General features: G+C 35.4%; 1 protein-coding gene and 1 non-coding gene across 2 annotated transcripts in view; both read left to right on the top strand.

The window, feature by feature from the left end:
* The window catches only part of LOC149065416 (uncharacterized), a 69,469-nt gene that overhangs the window by 26,478 nt on the left and 25,222 nt on the right, over nucleotides 1–17,769 (top strand). The window contains exons 5-10 of the mRNA XM_089254123.1: nucleotides 3,109–3,225; nucleotides 3,605–3,796; nucleotides 6,454–6,588; nucleotides 7,307–7,622; nucleotides 9,526–9,672; nucleotides 16,985–17,098. Coding sequence (XP_089110249.1) covers nucleotides 3,109–3,225; nucleotides 3,605–3,796; nucleotides 6,454–6,588; nucleotides 7,307–7,622; nucleotides 9,526–9,672; nucleotides 16,985–17,098 — 1,021 coding nt within the window. The remainder of the gene's footprint in view (nucleotides 1–3,108; nucleotides 3,226–3,604; nucleotides 3,797–6,453; nucleotides 6,589–7,306; nucleotides 7,623–9,525; nucleotides 9,673–16,984; nucleotides 17,099–17,769) is intronic.
* Nucleotides 14,339–14,410, top strand: TRNAA-GGC (transfer RNA alanine (anticodon GGC)). The gene has a single exon. It is a non-coding gene; the product is annotated as a tRNA-Ala (tRNA).

Below are 17,769 nucleotides of genomic sequence, written 5' to 3'. Positions count from 1 at the left end.
ACTCTGCGCACCTCCAGCTGTCTCGGTTCCTTTCCGCATACTCCGGACCCCAAATCCTCCAGGCATCTTCCCCCCCCCCAATTTGTTTCACTCATTTCAAATTCCGAAAACTTCGCTAAAAGAGATATATGCTGAATTTTGTATTAAATGGTCTGTTTTTTCATTATATAGTTTGTTATATTTGAAGTAAGAAAACAAATTAACACAAAGATTGGGGAAAAAAATTAATGTGATGTTTGGGACTGCATTGAATTACAAAGTTCTGAAAAATTCGGCTCAAAATAGGATAAATACATGCGGAACTGCATTCAATTTGCTTCTATATTTATTTTTTATGTAAGTATACGAAGAACAAACACGTTCAACAAACTCTGTGGTAACAAACAGCAACAAAAACATTATGGCTTTTCTAGAAAGTTGTATTTGTCACCGTGACAAGCCCAAAAACTGACTAGGTTCATCATTCTGCCATTGAAGAGGATCTTCAAAGTGGTATCTAATGTGAGCTCTAGCGATTTCTTCTTTTCTTTAATTGACAATGAAGCCAGTTCAAAATACTCTTCTTTGAAAGGATTTTAATCCTTTCAAGTGATAGACTTAAATTTCGCTCAGCTTGTGACAAGAAATCGTTAAGTGTTTCGAACACTTCCAAAAAAATGGGGCTACCTCATACCGAAGTTCAAACAGCCGCGTCAGAATTTAACCTGTGGCAACTACCTAATTCGGTGTGAAAAAGCAAAGTGTTGTGAAGGCTTTCCATGTCTTCACACAACAATTTAAACAACCTGTAGTTGGTGGGATTCACCTTGATAAAGTTGACAATTTGACCGCTTCATCAAGAAAGTTTTGGAAATTTAGAGGCCAAGGTTTCGATGCAGGGCTGTGTGTGTTAATATAGCAGTGAGTCCATTTCATTTTGGGGGCGACTTCTGCTACATGTGCACAAAGGCCTGAGTAGCAACCCTCCATGGATTTTCCTCCATCTGTAGTGAGCCCAATGCATTTTGACCATTGAATTCCTTTTTTAACGAAATAATGATCAATTGCTTCAAATAAGTCTTTAACAGTCTTAGTCATCATTCAATGAGTAACAAATAAAAAGATTTTCTTCGAATTCTCTTTCAAGTACTTAGCAATTACAAGTAGCACAGAATATTGTGCAAAGTCAGTGCTTCTGTTGATTTGGATAGAAAAAAATTCCCAACCTTTGACATGACTTATGATTGCTCTCAACATCGTCTGACATGCCCTGTATTCTTTGAGATACCATATTATTTGACAGAGGTATAAACTCATTATATGAGCATCTGACAGCATCTTTGATGCACAGTGAAATTAAATTTTCACCAATAGTGTGATTCTTTTCCTCGTCTCACAATACGATAGCTAATGTAGTAGAAGGTCTTGGTAGCTTTTACAGAATCACTTTAGGCAGATTCATAATATTTTTTCATGTTTACAGGTGCACCGTACTTCATTTCGGTGTTTGTCAACTTCCGCTTCTGCACAGATCCACTTTTAGGTCTCTGATCCATAGCGCAAATCTTGTGAATAGTAGGTGTTTAGTAGAAAAGTTGATGTAGAAAATTGTGGGAATAACACGCCCACAACAAAAGCTAAACACAACACAAATTAATTCTTTGTTTTAATGCACAGCCCGGCATGTGTCAACAATCAAATCTAAAATGGTGAAGAGAAGTAAGCCGAGAGGATGAATGCGCAAATCAGAATCATAGAGGGATCGTGGACAAGAGGAAGTGAGGCCGATCCTTCCAGCGGATGCAACCCCTCTGTTATAGACAATTTTATTTATAGGGAGGTCAATATATTACAACTGACAATATTAGTTATTCTTTTTAATCTTTTTTAATACTTTTATTTTTTTTTTAGATGGGTGGCCGCCATTATCATTTTCTTTTCGCATACCCTATTACTGTCTCTCGCGTACCCCTGGTTGGGAACCGCTGTTCTAAAGTCATTCTTCTGCTTTTCTGAGGCTTAGTTCATCCTAGATTGGAGTATGCTATAAGGTTTTGGAGACCATACCTACAGGTAGACAGACTTGGTTGGGGTGGGGGGGGGGGGGTTGCAGAGGAGATTTTCACATGCTCTTGTTGTCACACAAGGCTTGAGCTATGAATAAAGACTTGATTTTTTGAATATGTTTACATTAGAAGAGCACAGGTGTGAAGGAGATATGATCAAAGTGTTCAAACTTTTCAACAGGATTGATAGGATGGACCATAAATTATTAATACTCTGTCAATCAAGTTCTTCAACAAGGGGACATCCGTATCGTTTAGTAAGGGGAAATTCCAGGTTGTGGTGTTGCAGGGAGTTTTTCCCTAATAGGGAGTTGTTGATAAATGGAACAACATACACACATCCAGGGGTCATGAATTTTAACACAAGTGACACGTTTAAAAAGAAGTATGATAAACATAGTTGGATAAATTGAGAAGCTATCCATACTTAGATAAGACAACCATAATCTTTTTTTATGGGCAGTGTATCATAGATTATTATTTTTATTTTTGGTGATGTATGCTTTTATATTGGGTATTTTGGTTATATTTGACATCTATATTTTTTATGGTTATAAGTTTTTTGCCACCTCGTTGGGCAATGTGTCTGTTGTGTTCTTTGTATTTGTATTCAGTCAAAGTTCAACGCTTTTATTAGGTTGAACTGTCTTGTAAGCATGAATGAATGAATGCCAGAACATAAGCAATGATCACAATCAAAATGTCATTCCATTGTCTAAACTAGTGATGAGTGAAGATGAAGGGGTTTGGGCATGACCCCAATCTATTGGAATATTACAGTTAAACTCCCATTGTATCCAATTTATTCATTTTATATCCGATCTAATAAGAGAACATCTTATGGAATGCAGTTAAGATTTTTGTTTGTCATATCTACAAGATCTTTATAAGATGGTTTTTTATATCGAGTGTTAATCTGTATTAATCATTAGTGGGAAAAATAAGACGTGCTAAGGAGGAGAGCGCTGGGAAGAATCTGTTTTGCTATGGGTAATTCTAAAATTTTGAGTTCTAGTAGGTGTATGCTTCAATACTTTCTCACCTTTATGAATTTTTTTCTTAGGCTATTGACCAGAAACAAGAGCCAAGGAAAATGATAAATCCTGTTCAAGTGATGCACAATCGATACTTGCAGCTAAAAGAGATGTATGACAAACAAAATGAGAAGAAAGTTAGCATGGTATATAACTTTCTCACCATAATTTTTTGTGTACATGTAATAGAAAAATGTTACGAGACAGGTGGCAATAACACATGTCCTCGTCTCTCTCTTTCTTATGGACTACTACTTAACTATAGTGCACCTCTTACACATTCTCAGTGGAATTTCTAACGAATTGGTACATGCTGGAATGTATGTATGGCCCTAATGTATTTATGGTGTAAGAACTGTGTGTGCATGTATTAATGTTCTTGCTGGTGCTGTCTCTCATGAACTATGCATCAATATTGCTGATTTTTAAAATTTGGTAAAATATATATTTTTTAATTCTGATTTCTCATTTGCTCATTTTTTTAGATGTGTGTATTATATTAACTTTTCCCCCCATCTCTCTCAGGGTCCCACATCTTTCCTCAGTGCCGTAAATAAGTCTTCCGATTGTCCCAAAAAGTTCATAACGTTGCCTTCTGGTAGTCTGATCGAAGCTGTTAAAAATAAAGCATCAATGTTGTCATCAGCTAGCAGCACTTCCTCTTGTGTGGAAGAGTCTCTTCCAAAAAACAAAAGAGTCGCACATGTGCCCAAAACTGTGAGTTGAATTCTACCTTTATTTCATGTATGATTGTGCTTGTCTGTGTGAACTGTTGATTGCTGGCTGTGTGTTCATTAAAATTTAATGAGTGTTGTGTGGAAGCTTCGTATCTTAAAATTGTTTGGCATTAATGCTAGATTTTTTATTTGAGTTTCGTACCTTGACCTATATGTATCTCTACCAGGGTTTTTGACATGACAAGCATCAAAAACTGGTTTAAACTGTCAAAAACCTAAATGAATGCCTTTTGATACTGTTTTGAACACAATATGTATATAGCATGATGAAAAACTTACTTTTTTGCATATTACAATGTTTTATTTTCAAACATTAATTTATTACAATAATTAAAACAGTCAATTGTAATTTGCAATTTTGAAATTTTCAACATAAGTCTAGAACACATAAAATATAGTTTTGTGGTTCATTTTATCTAAGCTACTGATTACCTGTGTTCAATTTGCTAAGTGAAATAGAGCTGCTTATTCAAAATATGTATGATAGGGGGCATCACAGAGTTAGGTTTTAGTTAGGTTTAGACTTCAGAAATTATAAATCAGTATTAAAACAGTCAGAAACTTATTGCCAATGTTGTCAAATAGTTTTTGTAACCTGATAGATAAGTTAAATAACAAAACACTTACTTTTAAGTAGATTAAAGGTCTTTATATTCAGAATTATAATTACTCAGGAAAAATACCTAATTTTCTGATCCACCCAAAATTTTATTCCACATAAAAATTCTCACAAAGCATCTGTTAATACACTAATTAAACTCATTTATTTTCCCCTAAAAATTTCTTAGCTCAGTTTGTATAAATTCACAGAGTTTTAAAGAATATTTCCAACCAAAGCAGAGCTGATAGGCCTTGAAGCATTTTTTTTTTTTTTTTTTTGCATGTTTGAATACAGCTTTAATTGGAAAACCATATGCATTATAATATGATATGGTAAATTTACCATATCATAGTGCAAAAACAAGAATAACTAAGTTTGACTAAGGATAAGTTACTGAAGTTTCTTAAGCTTCATGTACAATCTAGCTAGCATTGTCAAATTAAATGACATTTTAGTCCTACAATTTTGAATTTTAATCTCTAGATATATTTCAATGTTATGCGCAACAAGAGTATGGTTTTAAAGTATCAGTGGTTATCTACATAATTTAATAACAGAAATCACCATTACATATATGATGTAATAAATGTTTTTTTAAACACTTATCTGTTGTAAAAAAAGTACAGCAGATGGTTTATATCAATACACACATATATAAGCAGTTGAAGAAATTTTAGAAGGTCAAGAATCATTTTGAATCGGAGAATGTCAAATCATTCCATAGTTTTCCCTTCCGTGTTTATGCTATGCTTTATTCAAATTGTATATTTTATAGGAAAAAAATATATATTGTGCAAAATTAATTTTGCACAAAATATATATATATTAGTGCAAAAGTAGGGAGTAGGCAATTATTTTAGAATCATATTAAATATTTATTCTTCATATAACATAGTCACTTTAAGAATTACATGCAATTAATTTGCGTATTTCCAATGGGAATTTTTATATTAAAAAGCAATATTTGAGGTTTTTGGACAAAGGTTTTTGATGTGACAGTTTAAACTGCGGTTTAAGCTCTCAAAAACTTCCATGTGTCAAAAACATGCCAACCCTGGTCTCTACATACAATTAATGCAAGTTATAGGTGAAAGTATTTGTGAAAAATGTGCTAATTTGTCAGTGAACATTCAACAAATGACCATGAAAGGTATGCAAACAAAACTTATTTCCTTCAGACATTAATAGAGAATTCTTGCTGTGAAGACTTATAAAAAAAATAAACATTTATCCAGTATGCTATGTTATCCCAAACCAGGTGCCCTTCTAGCACGTTCATGTTTCAGTTGCATCAGAAAATGATTATTTCATGACAGGGTTGTTTGGTTTAAACCATGGTTTTAACCAAGTGGTTTTTTTAAAAAAACCAGTTCGGTTTTTTTCAAAAAGTCAAATAAAAGTGGCCTAAATATAATTTTTTCCTTGAAAAATATCATATTGGTTCATTATTAGCCAAAATTTTTCATTTTTATCACATTTTATATTCTTGGGGTATATTTTGATGGTATATCTTTAAATGGCATAAAATGGTGTAAGTGGTTTTTTTTTCAAAGGTCTCATAAAAGTGGCCTGAATGTGTTTTTTTACCAACCCTGTTTCATGAGCTATATCATCTCTTAAAGTTTGTACCGTGAGTTTGGAATCATCCTATATGTATTTTCTAGAATCTCAGATGTCGTCTTCATTTTAATACAGTGAAACCTTGATATAATAATACTCAGCAGACCAAGAAAAAATATCGTTGTAGAGATAGTATCATTATATTGAAAGGCAGTGGTTGAACATTATAGTTGGACATTTCCAAACAAGACTTGAAAAAACATTGTTGTAGAAGGATTTATTGTTATATCTAGTATTGTAGTGAGGTTTCACTGTAGTTCTAAAGTGAAAAAAAAAAAAATCTTCATTCATGTCTCTTAGAGTATTACACAAGTATTGAAAATCATACGCCATTCACAAAATTTGAATCAGAATGTTTTAAATTAATGAAGCAATATTGTATATATATATATATATATATATTTTTTTTTTTGCAGCTTTCAAAGCCAAGGCCGATCATACCTTCTGAATATGGGTCTAAAGTTCCCAGCAATGTAAGGCAGCGTTACTTAAATACTTTCATAGATGAATGTCTGAAGTTCTGCATCACTGAGGATCAAGCGTTTGAAATGGTAAGGGCAATGCACATTTTGTTGGCCAAATATGTTAGTTATTTCAAGGTTTTTTCATTCCGTTTTGTTCATGATAATATATCTTGCACTGGGAATGTGCACTTTTTTGTGTATATGTTACTGCCATAGCTCGAAGTGTGGCCAATTCGTAAAATGGTAAGAGGTTTGGTTGAAGTCTGATTTGCAGAAATGATCTGGCCAATTCGCGAAGTGGCTGGAGAGATCCCTTTCGGTTGTTTGATTTGCAAGTATGTAAGATGGTCTGGTAGGCACCACATTTACTTTTTTAGTTGCCAATGTGTAATACATGGCTATATATAGTATATGTATTGGATTAGTTCCATGTGACGAGAGGAAAGGCAAAATTTGGGAGGAAAAACTATTTATAGAATAATGTAGGTATGTAGTTTTTTTTTTTTTTTTTTGTCAAATTTTGAGAAATTTGATTTTGAATTTGTCTTTCTCTAACCAATATTATTAAAATAAAGAGAATTTCAGTTTGTTTATGATTTATCATCCATCAATGCAATGAACTCAAAGTTTGGAAGCATGTTCCTGATAATATCATTAATATGTTTTCTGATCTTGTAAGTAATAGTTTGCAATGAACTGGCCAATTTCAGGCTTTGTCAGTAGCATATATGTTTATGCACAGTAACATATATATTATGCGCACTTTTTCCCCCCATAAATAAAAATGTATCTAATGTGTTAACAGGCCTTGGAGGAAGAGAAGAAAGCATATGAACGTAGTACGAACAAGACCATATACTTGAATGTTGCTGCTATAAGCTTGAACCGTTTGCGTCACAGAGCCGTTGAAGGTCCCCCGGCAGAAATCCCAGAAGATATCAACACTGATGATTCGCTACCGCCTGCTCCAGCAGTATCATCTACAACTAGTAGTGTCAAAGACAAGTATTCAAAAAGAGGAACTGTGTCTCATCAAACTGTTTTAGCCGGTCCTCGAGCACAGAAAACCAGTTTCAGTATTGAAAAAAAGAAAAACAAAACTCAGGAATTCACGCTCAAAGGTGATGTGGTGTTTTGTTCTTAAGGCAAAAACTTAATCCTTTTTATGTTTTTCTTATTGATTTAATATTTAAAGGCTATGAGAGAAAATTTTTCTTCCGTAAAATTATGTTATAATCTTCTAAAAACGATGCAACATTAATTGCATTCCCAGTATGGTTTCCTAAATTGAACTTTTGGCAGATGGCAATAAGGAATGACACTGATTTTTCTATCTGAACATTTATTATATTAAATATATTTTAGTTACAGCAACAACCTATCATTAATTTCCAGAAATCAATTTCAATAATCATAAGTACAATGCCAGAATTTAAAAATGATTATGTTAATAAAATTTGAATTAAAATAGCAGTCATTATTGAAATCAGTCTCACCAATGCAATAATTAGAAGAATGAATGAATGATCCACAAGACTAGAAATTCAGCTACATCCATGTCAAAGATGGTCAACCGTTTTTAAAAGTTACTCTGTAGGGCCAAGACAGAAAAAAACAGAACTCTGTGAAAACAACTTTGTGATTAAAAAAACTGATTTTTGCAAAGACTCCAAAACCATTCTAGACAAATTCTCCTCTGTATCTTCCCACAGCAAAATAGACCCTAGTAATCCAAAGGCCATTCTCAGCATAGGAGGACTACTATATCATTATTCAAATGTATTTTTGTTGTATATATCCTATCTTATGCCATATTATTTTTATACGAGCGAAAATACCTGGTGCTGCCCGGATTTTCAGCTAATCAGCTTCATTTTGGATGCAACATGATTCACATAAGTGTACAATGTAGGAACCTCATTACTGCAAGAATGGATTCAATCAGCCGTCACATCTCTTTGCCAAGATTTTCTCTCTTTGCCATTTTCTCTCCATTTTGCCAAGAGATTGGCAAAATGGCAGTCGAATATAGTACTAACACTATCATCTACATCAGAACCAGTGAGATGGTGATCGGAGGGTGGTTATGAATGGTTCGACCTTCTGAATTAGACATCATCGCAATGAGTGCACTAGACACCTTCTCTGTTACTTAGTTGATACTGCTAAAAACAAAAGTGAGAGCAAGCAAGAACAACATACAACTGGTAACCTGAAGGAAATTTCCCAACCTTGTAGGTCCACAGGATTCATTCAGCTTCAAGAGATAACAGCTGAATTTACATAACACATAACCCTTACACACACACACAGTCGAATAATCTTGGAGATCTGGTAACATTGTAAATCCGCAGCAATCGCCGAAACATGATTATTGAAACCGACCTCAAAGAGAAGACAAAAATTTAAATATACACATATTCAATAAATATGACTAGATTGAGACTGAAATAAGAATTTCTCTGCCATGGATATGTTACGATGAAAATAGACTCAAATCTATTTTATATTTAGCGTTTTCAGAACTATTTTTAAAATTAGTCTGTAGTGCCAAGACAGAACAAAACAGAGGACTTGGTAAAAACAACTTTGTTATTAAAAAAAAACAAGACTACACTAGCAACCCCAGATAAATTATCCTCTGTATCTCGCCACAACAAAATAGACCCTAGTAATTCAAAGGCCATTCTCAGCGTAAAAGAGGACTATTACATCCTTATTCAAATATATATATATTAATATCTCCCACCTTATGCCATATTATTTTTATAGCAGCAAAAATACCCAGTGCTGTCTGGTTTTCTCTATATACTGGAAGCATGGAAGAATTTGCCAAATTTAGCTATGATTAGTCTAAAATTGTAGATTTGTATAGAGAACACAAACACACAGACATAAAATCAATTATATATATAGGTATGATCTCCTTATAATATTATATGCTGACCAATTTAAATTTGGTGAAGTGTAAAACCTTTTGACCTTTGCTCAAAAACAATCTAACATTTTTATTTTTATTCATAGGCATAGCATTGTACAATGCGTTGAGTGAATATATTATGACGGAAGATCAACTGATTGAAAATGGGTTCCCAGTTGCACATGCAACAGAGGTTGGTCGAGCTGTCATGGCAGGAGTGTACTCAAATAAGCAAATGCTGTGCAATGATAGTAAGTCCTGTTGCAACTATTTCAGATGTGGATTAATTTTTCATTCTGATTTGCTGTCAGTACCAGCTTCAAATATTTGTGAAAAGTATTCTGATGAAATCAATGTTTGTCACTCACATCTTCAACTAGTTTCTTGCAATCACTGTGGTGCTTAGATAATCACCACTGTGTGGCCCAATATTTTATCTGCAAGTTATTTATAGATTGCCTCACTGATCAAATACTTAATATTCCATTCAAGGATTATCATTATGTTGATTTGAGTTTGAGCGTATGGCAAAGTTGCTGAATGGTTGCACTTCTAAGGATGAACATGGACAATGACTCAAAACAGGTTGAAGAATCCTGTGGAGTAGGACATCAACCATAAACTAAACAAATATGGGTTAGAAATCCAGCTGGAGCATAGATGTCATTTCCCATTGTTTTAGAATGATACTAAATTTATATTCTCCTCTAATTAGTTTATAAAAATGTAAAGTGACAATTTTTTTCAAAACAGAAACCATCATGCAAATTTTAAGATTCTTCTGAATTATACAATTCACCCACAGACTGTATCTGGAAGTAGTGGAAAGTATGATCTCTTAACCAGAACACAATACTTGTCACCCAAAATGAGATCAAAATGAAAGGCAGACAACACACATCAAACAGCATCTAAAAACTTATCTAAGAAGCAAGATGTCAAAGCAAGATACTTGCCAATCTCTTCTTCCATGTTCCACTCATGATACGTCGAAAGGAATCTTTGACTGTCTGCACAGTTTGTTCAGCTTGACTGTTACTGGAAGGCTTTCTGGGAGAAATCAGCACTCATATGGTATTTCGCTGCAAGAAAAGCTTATACTCTGAAAAACGAACTGGCCTCCATTGTCAGAGACAATGACATCTGGAATACCGCGAGTTCCAAAGATCTCTCGAAGAACATCAATGGTTGCACCAGCCGATGTGGAATGCATGTGATGCACTTCTACCCACTTCGAAAATGCATTAACTATGATGAAAAACTGCTGTCCTTAGAATGGACCTGCAAAGTCCACTTTCAAACGAGATCATGGCTTGCTTGGAATCTCCCATGGATGTACAGAAGCTTTGAGATAGGAATGATGAGTCTGTTGACAGATACTGCAACATTTTATGAAACAGTCTATGTCGTCATCAATTCCTTGCCACCATACATGGGAACAAGTGAGAGCGTTCATTCTTTCTATTCCTGGATGACAGAGATGCAAGGCATTCAACACATGGGATCTCCTGGAGACTGGTATGACCATGCAGTTGCCCCACAAAAGACAATTTCTATGGACAGACAATTCATTCTTTTTCGAAAAAAAATTTGAAATTTAAAATCTGGTTTTTCATTCAGCCAGCCCCTTAGGACCCAATTGAGTACTCTTGATAGTACTGGATCACAAAAAGTCATTTTAGAAATTTCTTTAGCATTCAAAGGAGGGTCTTCTAATTCCTCAGTGAAAAGGACTTCTAATGGATGAGATTTCCAATTTCTCCGGGTAATCTACTGCATTTTGAATTTTTTTCCCCTGGCCTGTGAATAAGAGAAAAATCATATGCATCCAATAAAATACACCACCTTAGCATACGAGGTGATATAATATCTCTTTTAGGTTTATTCTTCGTAAAAATCCCTAATAGAGGTTGATGATCTGTAATTATATGAAAAACTGACATCCACATAAAAAATTATGGAATTTTTTAACTCCAAAAATAATTCCCAACACTTTCTTATCAATCTGGGCATAATTTCTCTCTGTAGGTGAGAGTGTTCTAGAAGCGAAGGCAATAGGAGCTTCATGACCACCAGGAAAAACATGATTCATTATGGCCCTGACGGCAAATGCAGAGGCATCACATACCAAGGTGACGGGCAGTTTCTTGTCAAAAGGGACGAGTACATCCTCTGATGTCAGTTTTTTTTAAAGATTCAGAAGCATCATTATGAATTTTACGCCACTCGAATTCGGTATCTTTATCCAATAACCTATGCAGGACCTCTGCCTTTGTTGCTTTATCTTTTAGGAAACTATTGTGAAAGTTTATAAGTCCTAAAAAGACTTGAAGCTGCTCTTTATTTTTGGGAACTGCAAACCCATGAATAGCTTCAACCTTAGATTGGGATGGATGGATACCATTTCCATCAATGCAATAACAAAGAAATTTAACCTCTCTAACACCGAAAAGACATTTGTTTTTATTCGCCCTCAATCCAGATGACCTCAACTAATCAAAAACCTGCTCTAATCTTTCAGCCAATTGCTTCTCAGGGCATGACTAATACATCATCGAAATAAGGGATGGCCTTCTCTAAATTTGAAAACAATTTTTCAATCAAATTTTGAAAAATGCCCGGGGCCACATTGAATCAAAATTGGAGACGCTTCACCTTGAATGCACCGTCATGCATAATGATTGTTTGTGCCTCGGCTGACGCCTCTTCCACGGGAAGCTGCAAATAAGCCTGAGCTAAGTCGATCTTCGTATAATAATCGCCCCTTTTCAGATTTGAAAGCAGCTGATCTACAGCAGGAATTAGATAAGGGTGGACATTAATTGCTTTATTCAAGGTGACCTTGTAATACCCCGCATAGTCGTATGTCACCTGATGATTTTATTATGGGCACGACAGGGGTCGACCATTTAGGATTCGAAATTTCTTGATATATATAACCCATCTTTCAAGAAGAGCTTATTTAGAGCATTTTCACTTTTCGGTCACATTGCTAAAGGCACATTACAAGGTTTAAAGCAAACGAGTGGAAAATCTGGATTGAGAGGTAAAGAAACTGGCAAGCCTGTGTAGGTGCATAGACCTTCCTGAAGAATATATTTGTACTTGTGTGTGTGAAAACTACTTGATAAATTAATCCCCCTTTTATCCCATTAATGCCAGTGGAACAAATACCCAAAGGATTAAACCACAAAAATCTCAAAATATTGGTACAATGAAATTTTGAAACTAGCAATTCAAGTTTCACCTGGCAAAAATTAAACTCAACTTCAGCCTCACATTTTTCAATGAGGGAAACCCAATTTTTTTTTAAATATCGCAATCTAATGGTTGTTTTACAAAGTATAGGTCTTTTGGATTTCAGGAAAAAAAGGTTCTTGAAAGTATGATTCGAAATAGTGGAATAACCTCCTATTCTAATAACGGAATCAACCTCCATCTGTATCATTTTTTACCCTCAACATTAATGAATATAAACTGATGATCCAAAAAAACTGGTACAGGCATGCGTATGCAAATAAATAGGTATGGAACCAATCAGAGTACGGTGCTGCGGTCGGCAACGCCTATATAACACAACAAGTGTCTGGAATAGTTGTTAGATCGGTTACTGCTGCTACAATGGCAGGTTATCGAGATTTAAGTGAATTTGAACGTGGTGTTATAGTCTGCGCACGAGAGATGGGACATAGCATCTCCGAGGTAACGATGAAATTTGGATTTTCACGTACGACCATTTCACGAGTGTACTGTGAATATCGGAAATCCGGTAAAAAATTAAATCTACGACATCGCTGCGGCCAGAAAAAGATCATGCAAGAACGGGACCAACGACAACTGACGAGAATCATTAAATGTGACAGATGTGCAACCCTTCCGCAAATTGCTGCAGATTTCAATGCTGGGCCATCAACAAGTGTCAGCGTGCGAACCATTTAACGAAACATCATCGATATGGGTTTTCGTAGCCGAAGGCCCACTCGTGTACCCTTGATGACTGCATGACACAAAGCTTTACACCTCGTTTGGGCCCAACAACACCAACATTGGACTGTTGAGGACTGGAAACACGTTTCCTGGTCTGACAAGTCTCGGTTCCAATTGCTTCGAGCTGATGGACGTGTATGGGTATGGAGACAACCTCATGAATCCATGGACCCTACATGTCAACAGGGGACTGTTCAAGCTGGTGGAGGCTCTGTGATGGTATGGGGCGTGTGCAGTTGGTGTGATTTGGGACCCCTGATACGTCTAGATACGACTCTGACAGCTGACAGGTACATAAACATTATGACATGAATGTCGCTCTCCACTTGTTAATACAAGATATACAGAAGACTGGATGTTGTGAAGATATTTAGTATTTGAGATGTTAATTTTTTAAGGAAGGAAAAAACTCATCTCTGCCTCTACTGGGAGTCGAACCCGGGTCCCTCGATTGCCGGACGAGTGCTCTGACCACTAAGCTACAGAGGAGATAGAGATTTTCCTTCGCTAGAGCGTATATATGCCGAACGGAACCGTGCAATGGACGGTGAAACCGATCAGCTAATAGCTCATGGACGACGAGCCACCAGAGGGCTATATATATGACATGAATGTCGCTTTACACTTGTTAATACAAGATATACAGAAGACTGGATGTTCTGAAGATATTTAGTATTTGAGATGTTAATTTTTTAAGGAAGAGGCAGAGATGAGTTTTTTCCTTCCTTAAAAAATTAACATCTCAAATACTAAATATCTTCACAACATCCAGTCTTCTGTATATCTTGTATTAACAAGTGGAGAGCGACATTCATGTCATATATATAGCCCTCTGGTGGCTCGTCGTCCATGAGCTATTAGCTGATCGGTTTCACCGTCCATTGCACGGTTCCGTTCGGCATATATACGCTCTAGCGAAAAATCTCTATCTCCTCTGTAGCTTAGTGGTCAGAGCACTCGTCTGGCAATCGAGGGACCCGGGTTCGACTCCCGGTAGAGGCAGAGATGAGTTTTTTCCTTCCTTAAAAAATTAACATCTCAAATACTAAATATCTTCACAACATCCAGTCTTCTGTATATCTTGTACATAAACATTGTCTGATTACCTGCACCCATTCATGTCCATTGTGCATTCCGACGGACTTGGACAATTTCAGCAGGACAATGCGACACCCCACACGTCCAGAATTGCTACAAAATGGCTCCAGGAACACTCTTCTGACTTTAGACACTTCCGCTGGCCACCAAAATCCCCAGACATGAACATTATTGAACATATCTGGGATGCCTTGCAACGTGCTGTTCAGAAGAGATCTCCACCCCCTCTTACTCCTACGGATTTATGGACAGCCCTGCAGGATTCATGGTTTCAATTACCTCCAGCACTACTTCAGACATTAGTCGAGTCCATGCCACGTCGTGTTTCGGCACTTCTGCGTGCTCGCGGGGCCCTACACGATATTAGGCAGGTGTACCAGTTTTTTTTGGCTCTTCATTGTATTTTGCTTGAAAGGAGAATTAGTTTTTGTAATGAATTCACATACTCCCCCTGAACTTCTACTTCATTAGCATGAGGGGATCTTCTATTCCGATTTTTTTTTCACATTTTTTTTCTGTGACCTTCAATGCCACAGGAATGACATACTGCTGTTCGGAATCTACAATCCGATTGATTATGATTACTGTCACAACAGAAACAAACCGATTTTCCAGATTTGGCTTTCAAATTTCCTGTCCTAATTCTGAATGAATTTTTTTTTTAACAAATTTTTTTCTTTGTGATTGCATCCAACATGATCGACACAATTGGCAACCTTGGATGAATTCTTAAAGTGGATATGCCTGGACTGGAAATCCGAGGTTTCGGCCGCAACTGTAATGGAAACTGCAGTTTCTAGGGCCAATTTAGACTTGGCTAAGAGCTTCTTTTGAACATCACTGTCCTTCATGCCACAGACAAATTAGTCCTTCAAGTGTTCGGACAACATGTCTCCGAAATTGCACTCCTCAAGGTTACACAGTTCAGTAACATAAGCATTAATACTTTCATGTTTACTCTGAACTCGTTTGTGAAATTTGAAACATCAAAAAATTTCAGATGATTTCGGACAAAAGTAATTTTGAAGCGAACTTAAAATTTCATCGAAAAAGACATCGGAGACCTTTCTAGGAGAAACCAAGGTCTAAATTACACCCAAGTTCTTAATGCCGCAAATAGCCAACAGAGTGGCAATCTTTTTACTCGGATGGTCTATGTAATTTGCCTCGAGAAAATTTTAGGTGCTCGGCATAAATTTAGAAAGCATTTGGATCAGAAATGTCAAATTCCTGAATCAATATGACACTAGCCATTTCGAGGGAACGAGAACAAAAATTTGAAAATTCACCGAAATTCTGAAAACATTTTTGGTATAAACATGATTCAGAAAAATTAGTAAAACTAAAAAAGAATGTATAATATAATTACCTAAATGTTACAAAAATGATAGGAATCTATCCTAAATGCATACCAGCATTCGAAATATCCCGGGGAAGCACAGCCAAAACTCATTGAAATCATCAGTTCAACATCACAGAAACCAGAACATCATGAACTCCATTCATTTGAACGATCGCAGATCAACAAACCACATTTGGATGACCTCGAGAAGACATCAATGATCATGTAATATATATATTATATTACGTACAAAATTGCAATATATATATGCATATATGTTGTCAACTCGCTACAATATATATATGCTTCAGGTGGGTGTGGCACTAGCCCCGCAGGCTCGTTGTTGATATGCAGATTAGTCAAAAGTGTTGCCAGATCACAATAAAATATCTGGACCAATTTAATTTTTTTGGCATCTATTTCTATGGGGGGGGGGGGCAAATTTAATTTATCTGCACTAGTTTTTGATTTAGTGTCTTATCACCACTGAAAATTGCCATAGTTGTGGTCACTGCATCAAATCGCACATTATTGCATTTAAAGTGACACCTTATTCTATTATTTCATTAGGTGAATTAGAATTGTTTGCCATAATGATGATATAACATGATCAGCAACATCCCTCTGACAAAAATATCAATTTACTCATTAGATCTACTTGCTTATCCCTCTAACTGCTCAGTCATCTATTGAATGATCGGCATGATATTATGAGAATTACATTTTCAATAAAACAAATGATATGACTTCTTGAAAAGTTATATACTGCAACTCCTCGCAGGGATAATGATTCCTTAATGCTTAAATCACTGCTCACAAGATTTCTCGTGTTTCAATGCTGAGACGTAAAAGACCGGCAACATGATTTCTCGATTTTTAATTTCCTATATGTATTTGTTTTTCATTTCCAAACGAGAAAATCACCAGTCTTAGATTAAGCCTACGGGAAATAATATGTGGTCATTTAAGTGTTAATAAATGTGTTTTATAAACTAATTTTCTAACTTAGACAATAATGAGGCTGAATAAAAAAAGATAGTGTTTTTTTTGCATTTAAAGAGTTATTATGATACTTTAATTATTACATTACCCATAACTTTATTGTTGAACTAATTAGTTGCAAAAAAATATTTTAGGATACAAACGGATCTGCTGTCGGTGCAAAAAAACATATTATGTTGATGATGATGGTGACTATGTGAAAGAAGAGGAATGTGATTTCCATTGGGGCAGAATTTTCAAAAGAAGGAGTAAGTGCTATTTTTTCTTCTCTTCAAACTTGGATATTCTTTTGTGATGATATATTTTGAGTCTTGCTTGCTCTAATGTTTTCTTTTTTAACCCTTTGAGGTGGCGCTTTTCATTTTCTATAATATTTAACATTACTTGATAATTAATTTAATGAAATTGATAAATGTAATGTCTGGGCCTTTCAAATGGGAAATACATGTTGTGAGAAATTAATTTTTGCATCCCTCAGAAGGGAGGTGGGTGGTAATTTAGTGGGGTGTAGCCGCCGTTCCGGTATAACATGATATAATTGATGCTCGTTATAATGACCATTCCGTTATAACAGAGGGTAGAATAAGTTCCAAATGTTTTCATAGAACGACTATCAGATATTTTTTGCTTTTGATATAACCACCCTCCCAGTATAAGATCTGTTTTCGACAGGACGAACAGTAGTTGCTATATCGAGCATTGACTGTATTAATGAATTTTCAAGATGTTAGATAATTATCCCTACATATATTTGATGTAAAACTCATTTCATTTGCAAATATTAATAAAAAATAAATTTTCCGAAATCTTTTAGGTTATTTAAAATGTAGTGATAAATTTAGTATTTATTTGTATTCAATTTCGTACAATTTTGTGTATCAAGCAATCGTGAACATTCAAAAAAATTGTGAACTAAAAT

Source organism: Pholcus phalangioides, unplaced genomic scaffold (assembly GCF_987345545.1).
Source record: "Pholcus phalangioides strain wild (caught in Gottingen) unplaced genomic scaffold, Ppha-v1.0 ptg000040l_1, whole genome shotgun sequence".
Taxonomy (NCBI): Eukaryota; Metazoa; Arthropoda; class Arachnida; order Araneae; family Pholcidae; genus Pholcus; species Pholcus phalangioides.
The sequence above is the reverse complement of the archived record's forward strand: the minus strand, read 5'-3'. Positions and strand labels throughout refer to the sequence as shown.